The 24,017-nt window shown below is 41.8% G+C and overlaps 1 protein-coding gene across 4 annotated transcripts in view; it reads right to left on the bottom strand.

Moving 5' to 3' along the window:
- The window catches only part of akap17a (A kinase (PRKA) anchor protein 17A), a 63,911-nt gene extending 62,851 nt beyond the window's left edge, over positions 1-1,060 (bottom strand). For 3 of the 4 annotated variants that reach the window (XR_005632525.1, XM_039743551.1, XM_039743550.1), the window contains exon 1: positions 882-1,060. Coding sequence is in view for 1 of the 4 variants with exons in the window: in XM_039743550.1 (XP_039599484.1) it covers positions 882-922 (41 nt within the window). In the remaining 3 variants the exon portion in view is untranslated. The remainder of the gene's footprint in view (positions 1-881) is intronic. The other variant, XM_039743554.1, reaches the window with a different exon arrangement.
- Between the last annotated feature and the right edge of the window lie 22,957 nt (positions 1,061-24,017).

The following is a 24,017-nucleotide window of genomic DNA, read 5'->3' as shown; positions in this document are numbered from 1 at the left end:
GCACAATATCTTACTAAAATATATAACTGCCTAATGAGAGACGTGCGGATATAAAAACCACAACCGAGCCAGCTGAATTGAAATGACATAACAATTACGTAACCTCTTAATCCAACTCAAGGTTGCAGATGGCCGAGGCCATCCCAGCAGCATTTCATGCAAGGTAGGGAACGCCTCGGATGGGGTGCCAGTCCATCACAGGGACATTCACATTCCCACCGAGAACAATTTACAATCGCTAATTACCCTAACATTGGAGGAAAATACCCAGGCTATCGAACAATCAGAAACGTATGCAAAACAAAATCACAAAGAACACTATCGCTCCAGGACTGTACATATACTTTGACTGTTAATACATGTATAACTGTGATTTCTGTCACAACAGTTAAGCTTCTGATATAATACAGTACAATTTCACTGCAGTAAACATATGCTGAATTGTAACTCTATAATAAATAACTGTAGTCTGAGGAGTCTACGGGCAAACAGAAAAATAAGAAACAAAAATTATATTCTTCCTACCTCAAAAAGAAAGATGTCAGGGGAAAAATAACTTTTACAAACGTAAATACTCCACAAAAGTATCGTTCATTTCAACTAACAAAGAGCTGTCTTAAATGACAGTAGGTTAAAATAGAACGACTACTAAACTTTGTGTGATCTCGTCAAAAGTGTCTCCATATACCATTAATGACACGAATCCTCTCACCGATCTGTCACCAAATTTAATTCTTTATTTTACATCCGCACCATTAGCAAAATTTTCTCAACACAATACCACTAAATTTTTCTACCTGAATATGACAGGGTAGATGCCAGATTTATCTCGCCCAACAATCATGGACAACTGAACATGCTTCTTACGGTCAGTTACTCACCGTACTCTCCAGGCAGAACTGTCAGGAGTATAATTCAACATCACAGTCCAACAGTCATTCTGTACTGAGCAAGGTTTCTTTTTGCTACACTATTAATCGGCATTTATCGTCCTAAACTAATTCGGTAACGTGCTATTATTCCACTTAACTGTGTCTTTGAATCAAACCGGAAAGTGCTTCCAGACAGTTTCCGCTTCCGTCTCATGAAGCAAGTACTGTACTGTGCATGCGGTGAAACCATAGAGTTCATCGAGAACTAGATAGTATATCTTTAGGCCATCTTACTCAAGTATTTAGTTTGCATGACGTTTATCACGAGTACTGTAATTTAGTGTAGGTGGGCGTGTAGATAGAGAGGCAGGGAGCATGCAGTGATATAGCGTAGACATAGCGTAGATAAGTGGGAGTAAAAGAATCGGCAACCTCAGTGACAAACACCATATATCTGGTGGTGTTTAGATAAATATATATATATATATATATATGTGTGTGTGTGTGTGTGTGTGTGTGGTGGGCTGGCACCCTTCCTGGGATTTGTTTCCAGCCTTGCGCCCTGTGTTGGCTGGAATTGGCTCCAGCAGACCCCCGTGACCCTGTAGATAGGATATATAGCGGGTTGGATAATGGATGGATATATATATATATATATATATATATATATATATATAAACTGCTCAAAAATTAAAGGAACACTTTGAAAACACGTCAGATCTCAATGGGAAAAAGAAATCCTCCTGGATATCTATACTGATATAGACTGGGTAATGTGTTAGGAACGAAAGGATGCCACATCGCTTGATGGAAATGAAAATGATCAACCTACAGAGCCCTGAATTCAAAGACGCCCAAAAATCAGAGTGAAAAATTATGTGGCAGGCTAGTCCATTTTGCCAAAATTTAATTGCAGCAACTCAAAATTGTACGCAGCACTTTGTATGGCCCCTGTGTTCTTGTATACATGCCTGACAACATCGGTGCATGCTTCTAATGAGATGACAGATGGTGTTGTGGGGGATCTCCTCCCAGATCTGGACCAGGGCATCACTGAGCTCCTGGACAGTCTGAGGTGCAACCTGGTGGCATTGGATGGAACAAAACATAATGTCCCAGAGGTGTTCTATTGGATTTAGGTCAGGAAAGTGTGGTGGCCTGTCAATGGTATCAATTCCTTCATCCTCCAGGAACTGCCTGCATACTCTCACCACATGAGGCCAGGAATTGTCGTGCACCAGGAGCCACTGTACCAGCATAGGGTCTGACAATGGGTCCAAGGATTTCATCCTGATACCTAATGGCAGCCAAGGTGCCTTTGTCAAGCCTGTAGCGGTCTGTGTGACCCTCCATGGATATGCCTCCCCAGACAATCATTAACCCACCACCAAACTGCTCATGCTGAATGATGTTACAGGCAGCATAATGTTCTCCATGGCTTCTCCAGACACTTTCACTTCTGTCACGTGCTCAGGGTGAACCTGCTCTCATCTGTAAAAAGCACAGGGCACCAGTGGTGCATCTGCCAGTTCTGGTATTCTATGGCGAATGCCAATCGAGCTGCATGCTGCTGGGCAGTGAGCTCAGGGCCCATTAGAGGACATGGGGCCCTTGGGTCACCCTCATGAAGTCTTTCTGGTTGTTTGGTCAGAGACATTCACACCAGTGGCCTGCTGGAGGTCATTTTGTAGGGCTCTGGCAGTGCTCATCCTGTTCCTCCTTGCCCAAAGGAGCAGATACTGGTCCTGCTGATGGGTTATGGACCTTCTATGGCCCTCTCCAGCTCTCCTAGAGTAACTGCTTGTCTCCTAGAATCTCCTCCATGCCCTTGAGACTGTGCAGGAGACACAGCAAACCTTCTGGCAATGACACGTATTGATGTGCCATCCTGGAGAAGTTGGACTACCTGTGCAACCTCTGTAGGGTCCAGGTATCGCCTCATGCTACCAGTAGTGACACTGACTGTAGCCAAATGTAAAACTAGTGAAGAAACAGTCAGAAAAGATGAGGAGGGAAAATGTCAGTGGCCTCCACCTGTTAAACCATTCCTGTTTTGGGGGTCATCTCATTGTTGCCCCTCTAGTGCACCTGTTGTTAATTTAATTAACACCAAAGCAGCTGAAACCGATTAACAACCCCCTCTGCTACTTAACTGACCAGATTAATATCCCATAAGTTTCATTGACTTTATGCTATACTCTGATCAAAAAGTGTTCCTTTAATTCTTTTGAGCAGTATATATATATATATATATATATATATATATATATATATATATATATATATATATATATATATATATATATATATACACACAAGGGGAAGTCAAACAAATTCCCAGAATTGTGATATAGCAGGAGATTGAGAGTTCACATTACATACACATTGCTGTTGAGGGGAGCGCAGTACGTCTATAGACCAGTGTGTATGTCTGAATTGTAACTGGTCCACAGACCAAAACCAAATCTGTTTTGTTGAAGTCCTCATCACAAGCGACAAGATGTCCAAATGCTCCTCCAGGAGAAGGCAAAGCTGTTGGCATTGATGTTCTGGCAAATCAACTGTGCTGTGTTAACATAGAGCCATGACAGCTGTCCTAGTAGTGGTGGATGGAGGCCGTGCAGGTTGGATGTTCAGGTGTCAGCATCACCCTAACGGTGATTCTGTCTTTTAAGTTTTCTAAGCCGGAGGACTAAAGCCAGTGGCACAGACCTGGTAGGAACCTGGGTGTTGATGGCTTGAAGGTTGTGGTCAGTCATGGTATGATCTCAGCAACAGGTTTTTCTCTTCCGTGAAATTGCAGCTCTCCTTTTCCAAAGTCCAGGATCACTCTGTGTCCCGCCAAGAAATTTACTCCAAGGATGCACTGGTCTTGAAGTGAAGCAAACCAGAATTCATGTTCAAACTGGAGATGCTCAATGGAGACTCACAACGGTCTTTTGCCCCACATCTGAATTTCTTCTCTTGTGACCATGTTCAGGGTGCCCATTAGAGCTTCCCAGCTTCTGGTGCTCCATGCTCTGTCCCTGGAAGCAGCACCACCCTCATCAAAGAGATAATAGAACCCACGTCTACGAGTGCTTCAAAGAAGACAGATTTGATTTTGCAGCAAAAGTGAGGGCCACTCAAAGAAACCAGGTGGCCGATGGTCAAAATGTTCTTTTGTGGAGTGTTGAGGTAATAGAGTGATGCCTCCCTCAATGCACCACCACACTGAAGTTTTCCTACTGACTGCAGATGAGGCTTGTGGCCTTCTTGCAGCATCGCCAATATCTGATTTCTGACAGGTGATGGTCTGCTTTCTCCCAGTGTGTTGTGTTTCCCTCATTCAGTGCCCAGCAGGAATGTCAAGGATTGCTAGGTGGACACAAGAGAGCTTCAAGCCTTTTAGCTTCTGCGAATGCATCACTGAGGCTCCTGGGCAGTGCCAGACAAATGTGCAGTGATATAAGAGGAAGATTAACTGTGTGACACAGCGTGTTAGCTGAGGTAGCTAAATGTGCATTGCTGACGCTGACAAGGCTCTTAAAAGTGGGATTTAAAGCATTATAATAAATGGAGAAAAGGACAGTTAATCTATTTGTATTAATGACAACAAAAATCAAGGATTTCATGTTTAAGAGTTAATTAGAACAGCATCAGGTCTCTCGCAGAAAGGTACCTTAAGCGTGGTACCCTCTACACCTAGATACACACAACAATAACAAAAAAGTAAATTTCTGACTTTGCTAATGAAAAGAGAGCCATCCCAGTGAGGCCTTATAAAGGTGTATTGCCGTAGGTATAAAAGAGCCATAGAAGCGTTTCTTGTCACACTTCTACTGAAACATTCATCCTCCTAGATCTGGACCAGGTCATCACCGAGCTCCTGGACAGTCTGAGGTGCAACTTGGCAGTGTTGGATGGACCGAAACATAATGTCCCAGCGGTGTTCTATTGGATTGAGGTCAGGCGAGTGAGCGTGGGGGCCAGTCAATGGTATCAATTCTTTCATCTTCCAGGAACTGCCTGCATACTCTCGCCACAGGAGGCCGGGCATTGTCGTGCACCAGAAGGAACCCAGGACCCCCTGCAACAGCATAGGGTCTGACGATAGGTCCAAGGATTTCATTCCGATACCTAATGGCAGTCAAGGTGCCGTTGTCTAGCCTGTAGAGGTCTGTGCGTCCCTCCATGGATATGCCTCCCCAGACCATCACTGACCCACCACCAAACCAGTCGTGCTGAGCGATGTTACAGGCAGCATAACATTCTCTATGGCTTCTCCAGACCTTTTCACATCTGTCACATGTGCTCAGGGTGAACCTGCTCTCATCTGTGAAAAGCGCAGGGCACCAGTGGTGGACCTGCCAATTCTGGTATTCTATGGAAAATGCCAATCAAGCTCTATGGTGCCAGGCAGTGAGCACAAGGCCCATTAGAGGACATTGGGCACTCATGTCACCCTCATAAATTCTGTTTTTGATTGTTTGGTCAGAGACATTCACACCAGTAGCCTACTGGAGGTCATTTTATAGGCTCTGGCAGTGCTCATCCTGTTCCTTCTTGCCCAAAGGAGCAGATTGCAGTCCTGCTGATGGGTTAAGGACCTTCTACAGCCCTGTATAGCTCTCCTAGAGTAACTGCCTGTCTCCTGGAATCTCCTCCATGCCCTTGAGACTGTGCTGGGAGACACAGCAAACCTTCTGGCAATGGCACGTATTGATGTGCCTGCCATCCTGGAGAAGTTGAATTACCTGTGCCACCATCCTCTGTAGAGTCCAGGTATCGCCTCATGCTACTAGTAATGACACTGACCGTAGCCAAATGCAAAATTTGTGAGAAAAACAATCAGAAAAGATGAGGAGTGTATATACAAGGGTAAATTAAAAAGTAAATTCATTAGGAAAATTATGTAGTAACCATAATAGACAGAAGCTGATGCAATACAACACATTTGCAATTGCTTATGGGTAGTTCAAACAGGCACAACGCACTGCTCTACCGTTAGTCTAGTTAAAGCCAAGCTAAAATGAAAATGAATGTTCCTGAAACCTGCTAAAATTCATGAAATTATGTTGGCTTTTGCAGATCAGTAAACTGTGTTAGTACCCATCTTGCACGTTATTATAGTATCCCAAGTCATCATGCACTATGACATGTGCAGATCCATAGCTGATATCCTAATGTGAAGCAATAGAGGACAGCATACTCCATCAGTCTTCTCTAATTAAAGCATTCACCGTGTCAATGTGGGCTTGTCTGCACAATGTTGACGGTGGACAAGATTGACCTTCATTGGTTACACTTGTTCTTCCTGTTGAAAACCTTTCAACTCATTCATAAACTTTTCATGTTGTTTTCAGTTCTGTATTAAGCCAACATCCTTTCAGGAATTTCAACAGGTTTCACTCCCTCTGCCCAAAGAAATTTCACTACAGCACGTTGTTCAACAATGGTGCAATTCTTCAGCAGAGTGTCCATGCTCATTTGACTCATCCCTGACTGATGTAACCTGTCCAGAACCACTGCAATATCGACAGACAGATAGATAGATAGATAGATAGATAGATAGATAGATAGATAGATAGATAGATAGATAGATAGATAGATAGTGTGGCAGACAGCTGGGGTCCATGCCTTGCCGGGAAACCCCTTCACTATATGTTCAGGGGGATCAGCCATGGACTGGGCAATACCTCCCCCTGGGCGCTAGATGGCCGTCCCCCTGGGTTGGAGCGGTGCCTCAGTTTACCTCAGGGCTACATGGGAATTGGAGTTGGGTGCAGCCCTGTTGGGTCCCGCAGGTGCTGCCAGGGGGTGCTGCAGCTGGGACTTCTGAGCCCGTATGGGTAGCGTATTCACCACACCCGGAAAGTGCAGCCGAAACTCTGCAGTCAACCACCTGGAGCACTTCTGGGTGTACTATAAAAGAGGCCAGCAGCCACCACTCAAGGGCCAGAGTCGGGAGGAGAGGATGAAGCTTGGAGGAGGATAAGTGGTGGTGCAAAAGAGGACTGTGTGTGTTGGTGTTTTTGTCTGCTTTGGGACTGTGTTGTGCCTGTGGCCATGGGGAAGACGTTCTCCACAGGTGAAGAAAAATAAAAGTTTCTTGTTTTTATATGTGTGAGTCTGTGTCGGGTCAGGCGCCTATATAGCGCCTTTTGTTTCAATAGATAGATAGATAGATAGATAGATAGATAGATAGATAGATAGATAGATAGACCTGTATTTGTCCCTAGGATGAAATTTGGCTTTATACAGATTTTAAATAAATACATAAATAGATTGATAAGTAAATATATTTATATATATACTAGGGGGCTCGCCCACTCCCCAATTAACCTAGGGGGGGCGCATTTCAAGCTTGCCACTTCACGTCTCTGCTGCTCGCGTTGTGAAGGGGGTGCTGAATGCAGGCTAAGGAGATGCGGACGAATCAGCTGCTGGCTTGCAGCTGCTGCTACCAAGCTGTGTGATCTGCATGTCACGATACGTGTCGATCATTTAAATGCCTGTACAGCAGCTGTCCTTTTGTCTCACTATCTTGTCTCGTGGGACTTTAAAGTGTCTCTGAGAAATTGTTTGTAAGCTGAGTGTGTACACCTGATGAGCCAAAAATAAGGGTGAAACACGTGTTGTGTTCTCTTTGCATTAGTTGACAGTAAACTGTGCAACATTCCATGATCTGCTTCTCACAACTAAAAGAGGGGCCCGTGGTAGATGTTTGCCAAATGGCTGACCAACCACATGCGTTACCTGGTAGGTAACCACCCATACAATCAGGTCGGGACTCGGTCTATGAATGCAATGTATATATATATATATATAGATACACACCAGAATCACATATATATATATATATATATATATATATATATATATATATATATATATATATATATATATATATATAGATAGATAGATAGATAGATAGATAGATAGATAGATACACACCAGAATCACATATATATATATATATATATATATATATATAGATAGATAGATACACACCAGAATCACAGAATGGAAGAAAATATAAAAGGAAAAAAACTTTTAACTTGACAGTCATTGTTAACAGTGAGGTATTATACAGGCATACTGCCTTTGGTATAACGAAGCCCCCATAGTATTTCTTACACACTTCTGCTGAATGATTCGTTGGCTGAAAGTCCTCAGTGTTGGTCTGTCAGAGAAAGAATGTGCAGCATTGTTTATAATGACACTCAGTTTTGTTTTAAATCTCTCCTTCACTATGACCTCCAGGGGTCCACAGTGCGTCCTGTACCTGAGCCTGCCATTGTAATTAGCTTGTAAATTCATTGGGTCTCTCTTTATGTTACCAGCCCAGTACACCACACCATAGAAAATTGCACTGGCGATCACAAAGTTATAGAAGATGTGAAAAATATTACTTCTCACACTAAGAAAAAAAACAGCCTTTTCTGTTCTTTCTTATATAGTTCCTCTGTGTCTTGAGAACAGTTCAACCTCTAATTGATGTGGACCCCCGAGAACTTATAGAAGTGAACCACCTCTAGACCCACTCCCTAAATAGTGACCAGACATAGAGGCTCATTGGTGTGGTGTAAATCAATAAGCAGTTCCTTGGCTTTGCTGATGTTAAGATGTGGACAATTCTCTTTTGCACTAAGAAGTAAACGTCTTCACCTCACTTCTGTCTTCTATCTCAGTCTCTTTATCAATACACCCCAAAAGTGCAGAATAATCTGTAAGTGACATGACCTGGAGTTATATTTATAGTCAGAGGTGTACAGAGTGAAGAGAAAAGTTGACAGGACTGTTCCTGGTGGTGCTCACATTCATATCAGAAACGCAGTCCTTGAGTCTCAAAATATGTGCTCTGCCCAACAGATAGTCCATTATCCAGAACACCATAGGCTCATCCTCCTGCATATCTCTGAGTTTGAGGGATGGCTGAATGGTACTGAATAGTACTGGAGAAATCAAGGGTAATCCTCACAGTGCTGCCAGCTTTGCCCAGGTGTGAATAAGTCTTGTGGCACAGACAGGTAATTGCATCCTCCACTCCAATCTTTGTCTAATAGCCAAACTGCTGTGGTCCAGGTGGTCTACCACAAGAGGACTCATATAGTCCAGGACCAGTCTCTCAAAAGTCTTCAAGATGTGAGACGTAAGTGCCACTGATCTGTAGTCATTAGGTGAAGAGGTGCCAGCCTTCTTTTGAACAGAAATAGTTCATGGTGTTTTCCACTGCAGTGGCACATTCTGCAGGTTTAGGGACAAACTGAGTAGGTGAGAGAAGACACCATAAAGTTAGTCAGAATAGGCCTTAAGAACTTGAGTCCCAGGATATCACAACACATTAAAGTGCTCTGATTACATTCTGAAACATGCACACACTCCATAGGAAAACTACACGATGTAGCACTTATTGGTCCGTTAAAGGCTTCTAGGACAGCAGGCGTGATGGAGTGAACCTTGGCTGACATATTCCTGACATGTCGGGCCAGTTCCCGACAAAATAGATCTTAAGTGGACATATGCAGTGTTGGCCATCTTAAAAGGGAGCTAAAATACAGTCTGTGCATCATTTTCATCAAATTTAAGCTTTAATAAGTTTGTCATGTGAATGCATAATTATAGTAACAGCTCGGTGATATGAATTATTATACACGTGAGTTGTCACTTATCTGATTTTGGCTGCATTTCCCTGCTTCATCAACGGTGTTGTCATTTCCCATTTTCTCCAAAACACGGCTTATGTATGGGTCAGAGTTGCTGTAAATGTGCACATGTCCCTTAATCAACCTTTGTTTTAGAAATCCCGACGTTTGCATGGAAAGTTGCGTATGCACATTTCAAGACTCTTTGTGTGCATATGCAAGCTTTATAAATGAGGTATTTTTGGAATTTTTACTGTGTAGGGAAAATTAAATTAAAAATATGATTAAACGGTTAAACATGAAAAATGGCAATTTGTATGAAAAAGCAGCAATTAGGAAGAACATGTGTATCAATGAAATTCTGTGATTAAGGATGTGGTTAAATTCAGTAGTCGCTCATGGAAGGAAGTCGTAATCAGGAGATGCTGATTGAAGCGTTGTGGATTAAATCAGTGTCTGTTATATTGCCAGATATACAGAGAGCTGGAAACTCCATGTACAGAGACGAGGCAAAAACATTACAGAACTGTATCGTGCATTGTAAAAGATTTCAGCAAAAAATGTCAGGCATCAATTTATGGATTTAGTCAATCTGTGTGATATTATTGTAGGTAATAGAATTTAATTGTGGTCCTTCATGACATATTGAAATACATCACTGATTTTTGAAAAAGGAACAAAGGCAAAAATTTTAAAATTGTATGTTGATGGTATAGCTCTCCAAAGACATACAGATTAGGTGCATTGGCGATCCTAAATTGTCTCTAGTGTATGCTTGGTGTGTGGGTGTGTGCCCTGTGGTGGGCTGGTACCCTGCCAAGGGTTTGTTTCTTGCCTTGCGCCCTGTGTTGGTTGGGATTGGCTTCAGCAGACCCCCGTGATCCTGTAGTTAGGATATAGCAGGTTGGATAATGGATGGATGGATGAATGCTGATGGTAAGTTAGTTCACTGTTACAAAACTTCTAAGGGAGTGAGTACTTTTTGTAGGCATTGCATGCTACCAGGCATATTAATGGGAATTGTGTCTACTGTGAGAATCTGGAAATGTTATATCACTTGTGATAGATGGCACACATGGGCAGGTGTCCACGCTGGGATAGGGCGAGGAACAATGCCCGTCCAGGAGGTCAGTGTGAGGCAAGAACAGGGGGAGACAACCTATCTGGACTACATATGTAAGAGGACACAGACATGCACAGGGCATGCTGGGACCAGTGAGCAGCCCTGTTGGGTTCCGTGGGGGCCACCAAGGACAGCTGCATTCTAATAATTCCTATATTGCGGGGCTTCTATTTAACTGAGAAGTGCTTCCAAACAGAATATACCCTAGCACCGGAAGTATTCCCGAGTCCAACATAAAGGAAGCCATAGAATTAGGTGGAAGAAGACAAAGCTTTCCTGGTGGAGTGGAAAGAAAGAAAGAAAGAAAGAAAGAAAGAAAGAAAGAAAGAAAGAAAGAAAGAAAGAAAGAAAGAAAGAAAGAATTTGGATTTCTGTTTGTGTTTATTGAAGAAGTCGTTTGTAAGGTAATTTACCAAAATAAAAATTTCTATTATATCTGTGAGGTTGTGTCTGGGATTTGGGCTGATGCAATGCCCACTACTGGGCACACACTTTAGCATGTATTGTATAAGATTTCAGAAAGAATGACAGAAATCGATATGCAAATTTAGTTAAAAAAGCCATGTTCTGTAATTACTGTGATATTATTAAAAAAGATTGTAGGTAAAAGATTTGATCGTGGTCCTTTATGATATGTTGAGATATATAATTTGTTTGGAAAAGGAATAAAAGCAAAATTTGAAAATCATATGTAAATGTAGAAAGTCATCAGCAGATGGCAGCAGTGTTTCACAAGAAGTAATAGCAGGCAGCCTGCCCAAAAAGTAAAAATTTGAGGATGAGGCCACACGTTCTATTTAAGTGTTCTTTGGCTTCCCTTTGCCTCCTCATTTGTCATTTTATGTATTTTGAAGGGTGGCATGGTGGCACAGTGGGTAGCGTTGCTGCCTCGCAGTTAGGAGACCCAGGTTTGCTTCCCGGGTCTTCCCTGTGTGGAGTTTGCATGTTCACCCTGTGTCGGCGTGTGTTTCCTCCGGGTACTCCGGTTTCCTCCCACAGTCCAAAGACATGCAGATTAGGTGCATTGGTGATCCTAGATTGTCCCTAGTGTATGCTTGGTGTGTGGGTGTGTGCCCTGTGGTGGGCTGGCACACTGCCAAGGGTTTGTTTCCTGCCTTGTGCCCTGTGTTGGCTGGGATTGGCTCCAGCAGACCTCTGTGACCCTGTAGTTAGGATATAGCGGGTTGGATAATGGATGGATGGATGTATTTTGAATTTTGTCTTATTAATAAAATTTTGTTTCTGGATTGGTTATTTTCAGGGTTGTGGTTCATTTTGTTAAATGTTTTTTGCTGTTTTTTTTTGCTAGTTTTCAGTCCATTTGATTCATTTTAAGTGAATCATTTTTTTAATTAAGTGTCTAAACATTAATTTATTGACCTTCTATCTATTTTGGATGTTTTTTCATAAAGTCTTAATCAGACTAGTAAATAAAACTAGTCAACCCGCAGCATACCATACGCCGCATAATCAGGCCGGTTTTTTAATGATTTTAAAGCACAGGGAGAAAATTAACATTTGAAAAATCGGTAATGTAATAAATCAGCAAGAAAAGCAACATTATAATAATGCACGGAACGAACCAACACAGTAAAACAGTTTGCTATGGTGCATGCGGTTGTGCGTCGTAACGGAAACCTCGGTTTTTAAAGACTGCTTACTTCATTGTGTTTTAACCTCAGTTGTAAAGGATTGTATTGAGGGTCCCATGGGATACCCCTCGCAAACCGTTTTACACGCTGCATATGGCGATTCACCTCCGCGAGAAACATGCTTCTATGAACAGTCAACGTGGCTCGGAGGTGCCAGGAGTTGGTGGGCGTGGCTCCTTCTGCGTGCACCATAGGTGTCTTACTTGTCGGCAGCTTAGTGAATCCATGCCCCTTCCGGCCTGCTTTCCATGGTTGTCTTGCCTTAGTGAATTATATATATAGATACTACAGTTTCATACTAGAACATTACAACAATCTCAACTAGAACAGGCCATTCAGCCTAACAAAGCTCACCAGTCCTACTCACTTAATTCTTCTAAAAAACATCAAGTCACATTTTGAAAGTCTTCATAATTCATCCCCTGTAATCAGCCTTGTTGCTCTTCTCTGGACCTTTTCTAGCACTTCTTTGTCCTTTTTGTAGTCTGGAGACTCAAACTGCACCCAGTACTCCAGATGAGACCTCACCAGTGTGTTATAAAGGTTGAGCAGAACCTCCTGTGACTTGTACTCCACACATCAGGGCACTATATATAACCTGACATTCTGTTAGCCTTCTTAATGGCTTCTGGAAACTGTCTGGCAGTTGATAGTGTCAAATTCACTTTGATGCCTAAATTTTCTCATAAGGCATACACTTTGATTTTCAGACCTCCCATTGTGCATGACAATTAATAAGTGTGATATTTTACTTTTACTGACATTAAACTTCATCTGCCACAAATCTTCCCAAGATTGTATGTTGTCCAAGTCCTTCTGTAATGATTCTACAAATCTGAGATTATCTGCCAATCCACCCATCTTGGTATCATCAGCAAACTTACAACAACAACAACAACATTTATTTATATAGCACATTTTCATACAAACAGTAGCTCAAAGTGCTTTACATATTAAAGAATAGAAAAATGAAAGACACAATTATAAAACAAAATAAATCAACATTAACATCGAATAAGAGTAAGGTTCAATGGCCAGGGGGGACAGAAAAAACAAAAAAAACTCCAGACGGCTGGAGAAAAAATAAAATCTTAATAATAAAATAAAACTTAACCAGCTTGTTACTTATATTCCTATTTAAATCATTTATATATATTAAAAATAACAGTGGCCCCAGCACTGACCCCTGCTGGTCACCACTCTTAACATCAGCCAGTTCTCATGAGGCTCCTCACACCATCACCCTCTACTTCTTGTCTCTAAGCCAATTCTGCACCCATCTGCACACCACACCCTGAACTCTGACTTCTTTTAATTTGATTTCCAACCTCTAAAGTGGCACCTTATCAAATGCTTTCTGAAAGTCAAGATAAATAATCTCATGAGCTCCACTCTGTTCATATCCTTTTGTTGCTTCCTCATAGAATTCCAGCACGTTGGTAAAACACAACCTCCCTCTTCTGAACCTAGATTGGGAAGGGTGTTTTGGCCTTCCCTTATTCGCTTCTCCTGTGCCCATCATTGATGCAGGATCAATTATCAAATGCCCAAATTGTAAATGAAAAGTCAAAAATCTACGTTTCTGGTGTATGTCCTTTTCCTGTCTAACTGGAAGGTTCAGAAGCATCATTGAGAATCAAGACTCTAATACCAAATGTCATGTTTCAGGCAGGGTTGCTCCTCAATGTTGTTTCTTGTCTTTTTTGTTCATTTTTGTGCTCTGTTAAAGTTAGTTTGTTTGTTACCTGTTGTGATGCTAATACCATCTGTTTAGTGGGTAGTTCCCCAGGAGATGGGACCACCTGCATATCACTACCAGGAACTGCCCTTTTGCACCATATATATAGAGGGTCATCTACAGTTGTGAATGTGCTCTGCAATGGGTGAGTTATTGTGTTTTGCTTGCATTGTGTTTTTTTTGTGAACCTGTGCTTTGATTTTGGATTCTGTATTGAGAATGTGTCTGTCTTGCCTTCTTAGGCAATTCCTTTTTGTGCTCCACGGGGCTTGTTGTTCTACGGAACTATTTTATTATGAACAAATCTTTTATTTTAATGAAGATCCTGCATTTGTACCTGTTATCTAGCCAGTGAGAGGTTAGGAGCATGCACTGATTCAGCACGTTACCTCACCCACCTCATGATGAACCACCTCAGGACCCCAAATTAGGAGACAAGTGCAGCAGGTGACACCTCAGCACCCCACTAGTTTGAATAGAATTTCAAAATGTGAGTTTTTTTTTACAGTGGCTGGAGTGCCACCGACTTGCCACCAACCCCTAAATGTTCCCTTGCAAGTTGGAGGACCTGCTTGAAAAGGCAGATGCAGGTTAACATCACACCCGGGACAAAGCAATTGAAGGTTAAGTGGTTTGAAACTACTTCATAATGACATTCTTTGGAATTTGTAGTTCACTACACAAAGCTTGGATGGAGGGGACTTCAACTCTGCCATTTAGGTTTCCTGTTTATGATGCATAAGTACATATTTAACAATATTTTAGAAAAATGTCATGTGATTTGCACATGTGGATAGCTGATATGTGGATCATGCAACTAGACCCAATTTTCCCATGGACCTGTTTCAAATTGTTTGACATCATACAACATTGGTCACTATTGGCATCTATTACATCATAAACATATTTCTCTCCTTTACACGTGAAAAAATGAGATAAAATTTTTTTCCTGCCGTCACTACAAATTAGATGGGGGTAAGTAACGATTTTAAAAGAATATCATTTTTTGGTGTAATATTCCTTTAAACTGAAGCATTCATTTAGTACATTTACATTTATGTTCATTATTTACTAGCTGTGTAAGCCCATGCTGTAAAAAGTCTGGGGACCTAGAAACTATTGTAATCATCAGAAAAAAAATTGAAATGTAAAGATGTCAGGTAATTGAAGGGAACTACTCTGGACATCTCTCCTAGGAGGATTCGTTTTGCCTACGTGCTCGCCTCGCTTGTGCATTAGCAGCTAAGCAAGTTTGTCTTCCTTTGGAGATTTCGTTTTACCGATGTGCTCGCCTCGCTTGTGTATTAGTGGCAGGAGGAAAAGTAAAAGGGATACCATTTTACCGATGAGCTGGCCTCGCTCATGTATTAGCAGCTAAGCAAGGGTCTCTTTCTTCGGAGGTTTCATTTAGCTGACATGCTGGCCTCTCTTGTGCTAAGCGAGTGTCTGTTTCCTCGGATGTGGAGCCCTTAACCCGACTCCACCTCTCATTTCTGGGCCGGACTGACAGACACACACACTTCCACGCATAGACATTTATATATAAGATTATTCAAAGCAACTTACAAAAGTGGTCAACAGAATCAAGTCTGGGGACAGTTTGGGAGGAAGTCCATCCATCCATCCATTATCCAACCCGCTATATCCTAACTACAGGGTCACGGGGGTCTGCTGGAGCCAATCCCAGCCAACACAGGGTGAAAGGCAGGAAACAAACTCTGGGCAGGGCACCATCCCACCGCAGTTGGGTGGAAGTGATGCAGGATTACAAAATTGATCACCGCAAGTGAAGAGTTCAACACAAACTATACATGAGTTACAACTCCCAACTCACAGCTACCACTTACTGTAGAAATTCATGAGTAGCTTGCTCCAAATAGCCAGGAACTACACATGAAAAGAGACTGGACTAGGATTTAATGTCATGCTAGCTGGCACTATCACCACCAGACACCATTCATCAGCAGATCTGTGTGGTCAAGAAGGAGCAGAGGACCTCTTTACATTTAATACGCTACCGTGGCTGTTTGTTTGTCTGTCCAGGATTTTAAATCACCTGTAGCTCGCAAAACGTTTCACCTATTGACCTGAAATGTGGTACACATATACTACGTGACGCCTACTATACGCTTTCAGGGTGATGATTGACCTCCAATGTTATTCCTCTTTTTATTTTTATTTTATTTTATTGCAGAATCAACTCTTGGCAGTGGCCAGCAGGACGGTTGTGCGGCGCATGCATATGGCGCCGTTCTCATCTCTCCCACCTTCGCCGTCACTACCTCTACCTCTTCATATCTTAAATCATTCTTGAGGCAGATTAAAGGCTTAAGTGCCAGCTTAAGTGAAAAATTAAGAAAAAGTACTAAGCAATTGCAACACAAACTCTGACTTAATCAGTTTTAATGCGAAAAGATGCCAATGAAAGAAGAGAAGAAGCAGCCTGCTAGAGTGGAGAGAAGAAGAGCTGCTCAGGAAGCAGCAAGTGTATCAACCTCTGTGGAAACGAATGGTAAATGTACTGAGAAAGGGGATGAAAACTAGGAATGCTCAAGTCAAGTGTATTCACATCACATTATTGTGCATTGCGCCATTAAAGATATATATACTGTAGGTGCAGATCCACTATCTACTCTATAGGCAAGCATCAAGGTTTTAACTTATTATGTGCCACTACAGGAGGCCAGTGTAGTGACCTAAAGAGAAGAGAGACATGTGCCTGCCATGGCTGGTTGAACACCAGACGTGGTGCTGCATGTTGAATCATCTGCAGAAGCTTGGTGACACATACAGGTGATCCAGCCAGCCAGCAGTAGTCCAGTTGTGACAAAAGCAGAGCTTGGACCAGGAGTGGTGCTGAATACGTTGTCAAATAGCAACAAGGATGGCTGGTCATCAATCACCACCTCAAGATTGAGCATCGATTTGGCAGATGTTAATGATAAGGAACAAAGCAGAGGAGAGATGGGGTGCTGAATAGATGAACAGCTGGGACAACAAAAAGGTCTGACCTTGTCAGGTTGAGCTGGAGATGGTGCTCCTTCATCCAGATGGCAATATAAATGATACATGCAGAGCTGGATAGTTAATGGAGGCCAGGCTGGTTAGGGGTGAGGCTATTATAGAGATGCCAGCGAAGTTCCTGGCCTGCTTGTGTGGCACCTTTTGGATGTCTCAAGCCCTCTTCTTCATGTTCCTGACTCCAAATCATGACACGCATGTTCACCACTCACAATTTATCTAAGTTGATAATGCATAGCACATGGCATCCAAGGTTTTCTTTAACCAAAAAAAAAAAAAGAGTGTGGCTATAATAGTTAGGAAAAGGCAATTTCATTACAATTAGGACATTTTACTCTAGATTTTCTACTCTAAATTTTGTCTTTTGATTCAACTGAGTTGCTGCTTTGCTGATTACCTGTTTTTGAATTTTGGCTCTGTTTTTAATTTATCTGTTTATCAAGTATCAATGAATTAACCTCTGGTCATTTTGAACACATGACAACTGGCTCCAAAAATTGGTAACTGAACAGCTGTACCTAGGTTTTGTCATGGACTCCATGTTGGTGCTCTCTGGGGGTTGAAAAAATCAATCTATCTCCTCTTTCACCCATTTGCTAACTGGCCATACAATTAAAATGTCCTGATCCAGCACAGGGCAGGAGTCATCCCTGGAATGGCACCAGTCTGTCACTGGGTGTAGGCTAACTTTCTTACTCATGCACACATTATAATTAAGAATATGTAGCCTAAAGGAGGAATTAGCCTCAGGTTAGAAGCTCAGGTAGAATAACAAATGGCCATTTGAGAGTCCTGCCATAATCAGTAGCTTACCATCTTTGTTATAGACAATCCTTGAGAAGATACACAGTAGTATGACTGGAACATGTTGTATCATTTATGTTTCACATTATAAGTTATGTAAATAACATGCATATGTAATAATGGAATAAAACTGGACATCAATAACTAATTTCCATGCTGTAAATAAAATAACATTTTAGGGCTTGGCAGCTTATTGCTTATTTGCACAGTTTTTCCCCTCCATATCTGCCAAGAAGTGTGGCCAAAGGTTGTGAAATACTTGATGTTGTTCAAAATGTTTTGGCATGGTCTTAAATTTTAAATGGGATTGTTTAAATTTTATAGCAGCTTGCTTGTAGATAGAACACAAAAATTATGCTAAGTAGAAATCATGTAGAAGGTGGTATGGTAAAATGTTGTTGGGTTCAAATCCTAGAACTGGTCACTGTCTTTTTGAACAACGCAATTTCCTCCCTGTGGATTACTTATCCAGATACTCTGGTTTGTTTTCTACATACCAACGTTGTTAAGGTTTGGTTGATTAGTGACATTAAAACTTGCCTGGTATGAGTGGGTGCCCTATAATGAACTGGCATCCATCCAAGACTGTACCCATTCATGTGGAAGTGGGCACCAGCTGTCCACTACCCTGAATTAGACAAGTAAGCTATAAAATGGACGGATGTATTTTGTAAATTATTAGGCCGACACCTTTGTCCAAGGCAACGTAAAACATTTGAGATATGATTGGTTACACTTGTTTTGTTTTTCCAATTGGTCATGTGACTTGCTCATAGTGCCTAGTGGGATTTGAAATGACAATCTCAGGGTGTAAAGTCCAGAGCCATAACGACTATGCCACACAACAGTCTTTTAACACTTCATAGTGGTAACATTTCATTATTTATCCAAGGTTGTTGCTCAAAGTGGGTAGCACGGTGGCACAGTGGTAGCGCTGCTGCTTCACGGTATGGAGACAAGAGTTCGTGTCCCATGTCCTCACCTCATGGAGTTTGCATGTTCTCCCCGTGTCTGCATGGGTTTCCTCCCACACCATACAGGATAAGTAAATTGGTGTTCTTAATTTGCCCTAGGGTGTCATTTGGGGTGTGTGTGTGTTTGCCTGCTTTGCACCTTGTGCTAGTTGGGATAGGCTCCAGCAGACCCCCACGACCCTGCTCAGCACTACATAGGTTAGAAAATGACTGATTGACTGTTGTTCAAAGTGATTTGCTCAAATATGAGTTGACAAATACCCCATGACACGCATGAACTAAGATATGGTATTAAATAGGCTTAGGCACAGTGTGACTAAATAATATGCCAAGTATGTAGAGATTGCAATAAAAAAGAAGTGCATTCTGGGATTCAAGAAGTGTCACGCCACTATGCACTTCTTGAATCCCAGATACAAAATGACAATATACAGTTATAGAGTTTTTTGATGATTTGCAGTGTTTAGTTTACGCCAAACAGGATATTTACTTTGATGGCCAAAAAAGGCTCCAGTTTTGGTCAAACTTTCAAGGGGGTCAATATTTTTCATAGGCTGTGAATAAGAGAACAGGAGCAAAAATCAAGGTTGGGATTCTAGAGGATGCCTTGTTTTATTTTGTTATTTGAAGGACAAGGAATATCCTTAATAATGTGCCGAACAAAAAGGTCTGGCGAAGCACTTGAAAGCCTTCAAAGGTTCATAGCTCCATTCTCCTTAGAGGCTGATCCACTAATTAATGCCAACTTCTGGTGATGGTTGCAATTAAACAGGACTTGGTTATGTGAGAGAAATGACCTCTTCAGTCTTCAATGCCTTCTCTTCTTTCATTCTGAAGAAACATATGGAATAAAAGTCAATACTCTTTTCCATCCCCATATTCATCCAATAAAATTTTGTAAAACAGTCTCCACACTCAGTGATGCGGGCTCTGCATTGGTCTGTCGTGGTGAAAAAGGAGCTGAGCTGTAAGGCAAAGCTCTCCATTTACCAGTCGATCTACGTTCCTACCCTCACATATGGTCATGAGCTATGGGTGGTGACCCAAAGAATGAGATCGCAAATACAAACGACTGAAATGAGTTTCCTCCCAGGGTGTCTGGGCTTTCCCTTAAAGACAGGGTGAGAAGCTCAGTCATCCAGGAGGGGCTCAGAGTAGAGCCGCCGCTCCTCCGCATCGAGAGAAGTCAGATGAGGTCGCTCGAGCATCTAAACAGGATGCCTCCTGGACGCCTCCCTGGTGAGGTGTTATGGGCATGTCCAACTGGGAGGAGGCCCCAGGGAAGACCCAGGACACGCTGGAGGGACTATGTCTCCCGGCTGGCTTGGGAACACCTTGGGATTCCCCCGGAAGAGCTAGAAGAAGTGGCCAGGGGGAGGGAAATCTCTGCTCAAGTTGCTGCCCCCACGACCCGACCTCGGATAAGCGGAAGAGGATGGATGGATGAATGGATTCTCCACACTTATGTGTTTGACAAGGCACATATGTAACATGTTACATGATGTTATGTTAATAATGATTGCTGCATAAGAAGCTCAAGCAGGGCTGTTCTACAGTATATTAACATTTATTGGACTGGACCATTTATTACCAGGACACGGCAGAATTGGTCTATGTATATATGATAAACCATGAACTCTATCAAAACTCTTCAAATCAATGGTGTTATTATCAACAGTAACTCTGTTAAAAATGTAAATAAACTGTTAGTTTATTTTGACCAGAAACAGGACTGAAAGTCTCCATTTGAATGAGAGTCCCAGAAGCACGGCACTTCATGGTGCAGGCGTAGAAGCACATGCGCCACAAATATAACGCATTTCTGTGCTCTGTCCACTCGTTTGTTACCCGCAATACATTAGGTAGTTGGTTGACTGTTTACACACAGTGGGTGGCAGAGTGTCTGTGCTGTTCTGACAGTCAGGAGAAGTCGGATACCTTGTGATGAAGAAAAGCCTTCGGGGTAGCTCCCCGCATCAATGCCAGAACCTTCAGGCTCCATCCATATCATTCAATTGATTATTACTATCTCAATCATTATCATAAAAATATTAATTTGCAACAAATCATAACACTATTTTCTACAAGATGTTTCTACCAAAAAAAAAATATGGGTATCTGCTAGATGGCAGCACCATAGTAGGTTACTGAGCCACAGCAGCAAAGATCAGCAAACTGGCTGTATCTACTGATGTACTTCTCGGTACTCAAATGTGGCACTTGGTGCCACAGCCCACCTGCCAAGTTGTTTTGCCTGCCTAAGGTAAAGTCATCCCTGATGGAGGATCGCAGGAATTATGAGAAAGAGGGGTCCTTTCATCGGATTGGTTGGTCCAGCACTGTTTCAGCCGTGGAATGGCCAAATGGGGGAGGCAGCTTGATGGATGAGGTCTCCAGGGCTCTAAACAAATCCAAATCATATTATGTGATATCATCTACTGTTAAATTCTGCTACGTACTTCTAAAATTTTTATTTGTATACTGTATTGAGGATTTGTTCTGTTCTGTGTATTGTATTGTATTGTATTGTATTGTATTGTATTGTATTGTATTGTATTGACCCCCTTCTTTTTGACACCCACTGCACGCCCAGCCTACCAGGAAAGTGATCTCTCTTTGAACTGCCTTTCCCAAGGTTTCTTCCATTTTTTTCCTATAAGGGTTTTTTTGGGAGTTTTTCCTTGTCTTCTTATAGAGTCAAGGCTGGGGGGCTGTCAAGAGGCAGGACCTGTTAAAGCCCATTGCGGCACTTCTTGTGTGATTTTGGGCTATACAAAAATAAATTGTATTGTATTGTATTGTATTGTATTGTATGAGTTTTCTCATATGTTGCATCTTGACAGGCTCAATGATATACGAGTTAACGATAACTTGCATTCAAAGTGTTAAAATAACAAAAGGAAATGATGCCTCCTTCTTATTTTTCGGAAGGTTATTTCAAAGTTTTGGAGTCAATAAAGTCAACTGAGTAGAACATCAAAGAGAATGGAAAGGTGTCAAAGCTAAATGAATGGTGGTCTTGGAATATAACACATTAAAATCCTTGGCTGTTAAGCTAGGATTAAAGACAGCGCACATACCAATGTTAGGAGAATGGTCTAAAAACTGGGTGCCTCATAAAGTGTTGGAATTGAGAGGACTACCCGGAAAGTGTCATTTGTCTTATCTTAGCTTGGCTAGGAGATTTTAGATGGATAGCCTGCTGGGAAAGGCAGTTTGATACCAAAACATGGTTTTGCATTAACTTTAAGAAAACCTGAAAGTCAAGTAGAGCAGAGAGAAATGTATTTGCATCTTGCTTGCATTACTTGTGCACTTTTTTTATTTGCACTCAGCCTGGCCTTACATCCAGTTGAGTAAAGACTTAGGGCCGGTTTATACTTCACACTCAAAATGCTTATGTGTATGCATCATGTCTGCCACATGTTCCCAGCATTCTTTTCATGATTTCTCTGAGTGTGTTGTTAGAAATTAATGTGGCGCTTGCACGAGTTGCAGTACCAGCAAAAATATGGGTGACGTGTGTGTTCAAGCTTTGGTACAACAGTGACAGTGACGTCAGCATCTTTTTTTACTATAAACATGTCATGGTAAGCCGCACGGCAGCTCCAACATGACCCATGTGCGTGCTGTGATGTTTGATGAATAGTTCAATGCGGTGAGGTAAATCATCAGACTTAAATGCTGGCAAAATGCTCTTCATCTATTTCTCACATAGGCAATACAAGTGTTGCATATTCCCCATCGTAATGACGCGATACATTTAAACATCTCACATACCATCTTCTGTGTCGCAGTTGCCATCTTTTTTTTTTTTGCACATTCACAACAGCATCAGAATGCAAAAAAGTTTTATTTTTAACATTGTTGCCCCTCAACTCAGAACACAGAAATAACAGACATTGTTTTCTCCCAGTGATGATGTATCGCACGGCCCCTGGTGGAATCCATGTACCAAGTATACACAGTACACTGCTTGCATAGCAGCAGCATCCTTGAGTGCATGCGCCACATAGCGTTAAGTATATCCTCAGCCTTAGGCTACCATACATTATGTTAAAGGATTTAGTCCCAACGCAATGCTGGAAAAATTGAAGTAACCCATTGGAGGGGATTACACTGCAGAGTGACAAAGTTTTTGATTGCTTGTTTTCACTTTCATCTCCACCTTCAGAAGATACCAGATATGATAACTACAGCTACAACAAACAAATATTTTGGGAATCAGCCTTTGTGTGCGATGGACTTGTGCCTTGCATCGGTTTTTGTTCGGTTTGGGGAACTAGTGCGCCGCCTGGTGGCCACAATAGGCGTGGTACTAAATGATAGATTAAACCTAAAATTCGAGTAGAGCAGAGAGAAATGTATTTGCACCTTGCATGCTTTACTTGAACAGACTTTTCATTTGCATTCAACCAAGCATTGTGACCAAATGTGTAAAGCCGTAGGCTGCCATACATAAAGTTAGAGAATTCATCCTCAGTGCTATCCAAAACAAGGTGAAGTCACCCATTGGACGGGATTACACTGTAGAGTAACAAAGTTTTTGTTTGCTTTTTGTTTTTATGGCACTTTCACCTCCACCTACAGAAGATGGCACATACAGTACAGGAAGATGCCTACAGCTGCAACAAACAAATATTTGGGACAGCAAAATGACACCTTTCTTTGGATAACTATAAAGATTACAATATGCAAGCTTTTGAGGCAATTTAGGCTCTTCACAAACTCCCTGAAGATGGGGCCTGAGCTGCCTCGAAAGCTTACATATTGTAATCTTTTTAGTTAGCCAAAGAAAGGTGTCATTTAGCTTGACTTCTAGTCATGTTAAAATGCTTGCCTATATATTAGTGCATAGCCAATGGGAGGTTTCATTAAAACCACCACAAGTTAAATTCTAAATGGAATATTCTAGTTATTCCTTGTCATTCTGACTAGAGACTAGTTCAGTATATGATCTGCTTTGTTGTTGGTAAGTCATGGAGGGCTAGCAGTTTCAAACCATACTGAACGTATTGAAGTTAAGCCTATGTAAGTGTGCTGTAGAAGAGTAACACAGTAAATCTCTTGAGAGTTCCATCCTCACCAAGTTGTGCTTCTTACACTTTGTGAAGAACGGCTAAGGATGCAAGAAACACAGCCTCTGATGAAGCAATTAACACTTCACAATATCTACATGGATGGATGGCTAAGGTCAGTTGCAACA

Source organism: Polypterus senegalus, chromosome 2 (assembly GCF_016835505.1).
Source record: "Polypterus senegalus isolate Bchr_013 chromosome 2, ASM1683550v1, whole genome shotgun sequence".
NCBI lineage: Eukaryota > Metazoa > Chordata > Cladistia > Polypteriformes > Polypteridae > Polypterus > Polypterus senegalus.
Note: the sequence above shows the minus strand (reverse complement) of the source record. Positions and strands in the feature narration are given on the sequence as shown.